At 33.8% G+C, this 6,819-nt stretch overlaps 1 protein-coding gene across 2 annotated transcripts in view; it reads right to left on the minus strand.

Annotated features, from left to right (window-relative positions):
* Positions 1-6,819, minus strand: part of LOC145247405 (NAD-dependent protein deacetylase sirtuin-2-like) — a 307,963-nt gene that overhangs the window by 74,757 nt on the left and 226,387 nt on the right. Inside the window, exon 1 of one of the 2 annotated variants that reach the window (XM_080109111.1) lies at positions 6,447-6,599. The exons of the other annotated variant lie outside the window; for it this stretch is intronic. Within the exon in view, the coding sequence (XP_079965237.1) occupies positions 6,447-6,480 (34 nt within the window). The 5' untranslated portion in view covers positions 6,481-6,599. Of the gene's footprint in view, positions 1-6,446; positions 6,600-6,819 lie in introns of those variants that run through there. 2 annotated transcript variants of the gene reach the window in all.

Raw genomic sequence — 6,819 nt, forward strand, 5'->3', positions numbered from 1 at the left:
AAAGAAACACAAAGGAGCAAGACTGGAGAGTGCTAAAAGGTGGTTAACAAACCATGTTGACTTTAAGAAGGTTATATTAACTGATGAGAAGCGTTTCAAGTTTGATGGACCCAATGGATGATGTACTTGGTCGGGAAGGAGTGAGCCTGTTGTACTGAACAAACGACAGATGGGAGGAGGAGGAGGAGTTATGGTTTGGGATATTATCTTTGCTAATGGAAATATATGGTTGGAGTGGCTGAAAGGACCACAGAACAGAGAAAGCTTCAAACAGTTGCTGGACGAGAAAGCCCTACCAAGGATAAGAAAAGAGATGGGGAATGATTTCGTTCTACAGTAAGACAATTGCAGCATCCATGTGTCAAAACTCATGAAAGAATGGATGGCTAAAGTGAATATGACTGCTTTGGAATGGCCTGCAAAAAAACCCAGATTTAAATTTAATGGAAAATGTTTGGGAAATGCTTGCGCAACTTGTCTATGATAGACCTGAAATAACGAAAGAGGCTCAACTATTGGAACAAATACTAGATGCCAAAAAACAACTAATAGAAACACGTAGAGATGTTATTGTGCATATGTTTGATCATTATGAAGAGAGATTGATAAAAATTATTGAAAAGAAAGGTGATATTACAGACTATTAACAGTTTTTCAATGATGTCCGAAAAATAATGTTGCGTGTGTTTTGTAAAAAATGATGAAAATTAAATATTTTTCCTTACCTAATCGATTTTCGTCCATTTTTATTACAGGTATTGTCTTTATATGTTTATGCTATTCTATTCAAGGAATTTCGCCACTCTCTGGTACTCGGAAAGTCGAATACTAAAGTATCCGAAAAATATTGTCAGGCCCTTGTAATAATCAGTATCCTGAATACGTGACTGTAGGACTACACCTGTGACATTGGCATATCACGTGACTTTTAGTGACACAGCACGCTACGTTGGCTGTGGTTTAGTTCAAAATTCTGTCTAGCTTTAAAAAAATGCACTTAAAGAAAGATGGGAATAGTTTTTTTGTTTTTTATTATTCAATTTTCACCCCAAAGAAGACGCAGTGCCACTTTGAAGTAGGGGGTTACTATCGGTGATATAAGTTGCAGGGATATTATGAAGGGAGATGAGTAGCAAAATGTCTGTTCACATTACACTTGAACTTCTGCATGTCAGTACAGTTGGGAAAGCAGAATTCCGGAAGGGAGTTTAAAAGTCTTTTTCTTTTTTTTTTTTTTACATGGGGATCACCACTTATCAAGGCCCGTAAGCCACTCGGGGATAAGGGTTATTTTGTGTACAATAATCAATGGGATAATATCGTAGTAATAGTTGGTATTGGAGATTTGATAAAGTGTCTTACTTAAGGGGGCGATTAATCAGGAATTTGTTTATGTTGGACTTGAAGACGTCCAAGTTGTAGTCAGGTGGGAAACAGGCAAATGGAAGAGAATTCCACAGGCATGCACTTCTCAGAAAAAAGCTATGTTCATGGAATCTACGTTTTGATTTAGGCACAGATAAAGAGTGGGGGAAATTACTGACAGTGGATTCAGCTAGACGGGTGTTTATGATAAAGGATTGGCGAGGGGGGACCAGAGATTGGAGCTCAGACAAGCACTTGCCATGGAAATAACGATAAAACAAAGACAGACTCGCAACATCTCTTCTGTGGAAGAGAGGTTGCAGGGGGCTTGACCATTACTCCTGATCTTAAATGGAACACGTACATCAAATCTGTTGCCAAGGCCGCTGGAAAAATGGTGGGATCTTTCTATCGATCCAGTAGATATCTCACTGCTGATGCTATTCTCTATCTATATAAGAGCCAGGTACGTCCAAGGATGGAATACTGTTGCCACATCTGGGCAGGAGCTGCTAGAAAGGACTTGGCCTGCCTTGATAGAGTTCAAAATAGACTTCGTAGCCTCGTAGGAGATGTCTTTTTCTCTTCCTTGCAACCTCTATCTCACAGAAGAGATGTTGCGAGTTTGTCTCTGATGTATCGTTATTTTCATGGAAAGTGTTCGACTGAGCTTCAATCTATGGTCCCCCCTCGCCAAACTTTCACAAGAAACACTCGTCTAGCTGTAAACACTATCAATAATTCCCCCCACTCTTTATCTGTGCCTAAACCTAAACGTAGATTCCATGAACAAAGCTTCTTTCTTAGAACTGCACGCCTGTGGAATTGTCTTCCGTTTTCCTGCTTTCCGGCTGACTACAATATGGTTGTCTTCAAGTCTAACGTAAATAAGTTCTTGATGAGCTGTTCCATATAAGTTATCAAATTTACCAAATTTTCATTACTAATGATTACTATATTGTCCAATTTCTACTGTACACTCTTTAACCCTTATCCTTGAGTGGCCTCTTGGCCTTGATAATGTGGTGATGTCTATGTAAAAAAAAAAAAAAAAGAAAAAAAAAAGAGAAGAGAGCATTCCCCACTAAGCCACAAAGTCTATTTTGTACTTTGTCAAGACAGGATAGGCTGTTTTTGAAGCTCCAGCCCAGATGTGGCAGCAGTACTTCATCTTTGGACGTACTTGGCTTTTATAGAGATAGAATCTAGTAGTTCTAGGGAAGAAACTATTGGAGCAGAAGGCTTTCTTGCACCTAGAGATCTCTACTGTGAAGGGGTGGGATTTAGCTGCTTGTTGGGTTTGTAGGGGGCATCTACGTTGAGGGGGTACAAGTGCTTGTAGTTCGTCAGAGCATTCACCATTAAAGTACTTGTAGAACAGGCAGAGGGATGCAAAATTTTGTCGATGGAACAGAGGCTGAAGCCTAGATGATAGTTCAGGACCTATCAGGTTGGCGAGTCTCTTTTGAACCCTGTCAAGAAGTAAGAGACAAGTAGCAGATGCACCAGCCCAAATGTGACAACAATACTCCATACATGGGTGAATGGTGGCCTTATAGAGGTACAAGATACTTTCAGGCGTAAGTAGTTTTCTAGCACGGTAGAGAGAGCCCACCTTTTTCGCAGCAGAGTCGGAATAATCCAAATCCTTATCTAAAAATATCTGAAAGTATATATTTTCTTTTAATTTTTTTTTTTTTTTGCCAATCAAATACACAATGACTATAAAACAAATCTTTATCATTTTCTTATGATGTTACTAACTTGCTGTTTTATTCCAACAAACACGAACTACCTGGAGAATTTTATAGTTCTGGTAGTGAAGGGTCACATAGCGTTTTTCTCTTTTTCGTCATTTCCCACTCAGAACTTTCGCTTTAATTCAACAAAAAAATTTATTAAAAATTAAATATTTTCTCAGAAATAATGATTTGCTAGAAGAAAAAGGGTTAAAAGATCAATTATTTTCCATGGAAATTAAAAAAAATTGTATATATATATATATATATATATATGAGAGAGAGAGAGAGAGAGAGAGAGAGAGAGAGAGAGAGAGAGAGAGAGAGAGAGAGAGAGAGAGAGAGAGAGAGAGAGAGTATGGGACTTTTGTCATACATACGAATTACTTGAATGCTGGTTTTATTTTCATGAACATTTTGACATAGAAAAATATTCACCAATAATTGAATCATGAAAATATCTTAATCGTTAATCCTTAGCGATTTCCATTATATGAAAACGCGTTGCAAATGCAAAAGCGAAAAAAAAAAATGTTTTACTTTATATATATATATATGCGTGAAAAATGGCAAGTTCTATTCATTTTATTTTCAAATTGTGATTTATCTACTATGAATTACGAGGGCATTAGTTGGTATGAATTAATGAATTAATCTTTGTTGTAATTTTAGTGTTAAAATTGTCAATAATGTGTTAGGAATATTAAAAGTATCTAAAATCAGTCTTAGTTTACCGTCTGCTTCTTGATATAACTAGAATTATCAAGAATTGACGATAAAGTTTGATATATTTTTTTCCGATGCAAAAGAGAATCACTCCGGTCAACTTCTACCTTCTTTTCTATAAAATAAAGAAAACTCGTTCAGTTTATCAATTTTCAATAACTTTGATGCTGACAAATCAATGTTTCATTCTGACTAGCCATTTTATTTTGTAAAACTTTGGTTGATATTGTTAAAAACAACAAAATGTAACTTCAATTAATTCTTTTCAGAAAAAAATTCACTCAGTTGGATTCATTTTTCATCTTGCCATCACGTATTACCTGGTTTTGCATTTTTTTTTAACTAGTCTCTAATAAAATTGTAATCTTAAAAGTTTTGATACATATTTATGAAATTATATGAAATAAAAAGGCTTATTTCCCCTATAATAATTATCTCTTCTTGCCCATGATGACAAAAAATTCCATAACTTCTCTCGAGAAATTGCCATATCAATTTCTTTGGACAATCAACGGACACTTAATTTTGACGGGTTGAAAATATGCACACATACAACACTTGGATGTGACTGCAATCCAATCAACAAATAAGTGATTTTCTCCTTATTTTGAATTCGACTTGAATTTGAATAATTCAGGGAACCGTTTCCGATATTAAAAAGATTGATCAAACCGCAAAATACAATTAGTTTCGCAAAGATTGTTCTTGTGTTATTTCTTTATATATATATATATATATATATATATATATATATATATATATATATATATATATATATATATATATATATAATCGCTGTCTTTTGAACGCTTTCAGAATTTTTCAAACTTCTGCAATCGACAATTGGATGTTTTTTTTCACATCAGAATAAATATTCCATAAAACAGATATAACAAATTTAATGACTAAAGCTATGACAACATCATGTTCTTCTTATTATTTTGACTCTCGAGTATATATCCGACACAGTTTATCAACCGAGAACCACATCACTCGATATAAAAGCATATAAGATATCAACGAATAGTCAAAACGATTAAAAGAATATGCTGTTGTCATAGCCTTATTGATGACACACATGGGGTGTTAATGAATCTCGCTTCTTCTTCTTCTTCTTCTTCTTCTTCTTCTTCTTCTTCTTCTTTGTAACGATTTAATTGAACTCCCTAATTTGAAGCAGATGAGGGAATCATCTTTCTGAACAACTGTGGTAATCTAAGGAGAGTAAACTAGGATCAGCACATGTTAAAAATGCGAAAAGTTTAGGATTATTTTTTTTAGCCTTTACAAAAAAAAAAAAAAAAAAAAAAAGAAAGAAAAGAAAAGTTCCTGGAAATAAAAGATAACTTAAAAAAAAAAACTATTCTGGCTATTTCCAGAACTGACGCAGGATTCTCTATAAATCTATGGGACTGACTACGTAAGTACCGAAATTCTCTGGGTTCATAATTCTTGTTTATTACAAGTATTTCCACTCCTTTATAAAAATTGGTTTTCATTTCAGCGTTTCACTTGTACGGCGAAACTTATACTTTACTGCTTTTAATGAAAAATAGAATAATTTGGGTTTGTATTACTGTGCACATAGATTCAAAAAAACAAAAACAAATATATAACAAATAAATGTTACCAAAAGCAATATAAGTTACTTTTCTATCTAGCTGGATAATTTTTTTAGTGTTTTTATTTAATGTAAAATGTTTATTCGGCTCGAAAAACATACAGTGTTTACAGATGTATTTTAAAAATGCAAATGGCGACGGACTGTGTCGAATACGTAAGTTTGGAGAAAAATGAGTTAAAACTAAAAAACTATAAAAAAATACTGTTAGAAACCTACTCAATATATGTTACTGTAACATAGGATGACAGATATTCGGTGGGTTTATAACAGTAGTTTGTACAATTTGTTTTTAGTTTTAACTCATTTTCTCAAACTTACGTATTCAACACAGAGTCCGTCGCCATTTGCATTTTCCCAATTACATCGGTAAACACTATGTTTTTCGAGCCGAATAAGCACGTTTACATTAAATAAAAACACTAAAAAAATATCCAGCTAAGTAGAAAAGTAACTTATCTTGCTTTTGATAACATTTATTTGTTATATATGTTTTTTGACAACTTTTTCGAATTTATGCGTATAGTAATACAATACAAACCCAATAATTTGAATTTGGGTGATTGACTTTAATCGTAATTAAAACTTGGGTAAAAAAAAGAAGGTCAGTTAAAAAAAAGAACGGAATAATCGACGCCACAAAAATAAATAAATAAATAACAACAAAACAAACAAACAACAAACTGAAAACAAATAAAAGTGAACAGGACTATATAAAAAAATAAACAAACAAAAAACAAACTTTCAATTATTTTTAATATATATATATATATTTAAATTAAAGTTAATTTATGACGGCGTTGCATTTTCTTTTTTCTTTTTTTTTTATATATATTAGAAGTGAGGTGATATTAGTGTTCAATAAAGTTTTATTTCTTTTTATGCGTTAAATACCTAAACCTTATATATTGCGTGTGCTGTGTGGGTGTGACGCGTGAAAAAGACAAATATACAAATATAAAAAAGGTTTTCTTTCTTTTCAATTATTCACTTACGTATGCGAGAAATTAAAAGTTGAAACACGTTCATCACAAAAACAGGCAGAAAAAAACAAACACGAAAGAATCAGTTAAATTATGAACATTTTTAAAAATCGTAAAACGGAAGAAGAAAAACAAACGGATTTTGACCACGTGCGACAATGAGAATTATTTTCTTTTCTTCTTTACGTCCCCCTCCCTCTCTCATTTGAATTCTCCCCCCCCCCTCTGTCTCACCTCACTGTTAACAGGAAAGTGATTGCTCACAATGTGGATCGACGCCGTCTCACACACCTACTTCCTCTGGCACAAGGATCAAGCTTGCTTGATTAGGGAGCCTCGACCCTTATGATTATGTTTGGCCCGAGGAGATTAATATCCCAAGCAT

Source organism: Euprymna scolopes, chromosome 25, assembly GCF_053919585.1.
Source record: "Euprymna scolopes isolate OS-2025 chromosome 25, ASM5391958v1, whole genome shotgun sequence".
NCBI lineage: Eukaryota > Metazoa > Mollusca > Cephalopoda > Sepiida > Sepiolidae > Euprymna > Euprymna scolopes.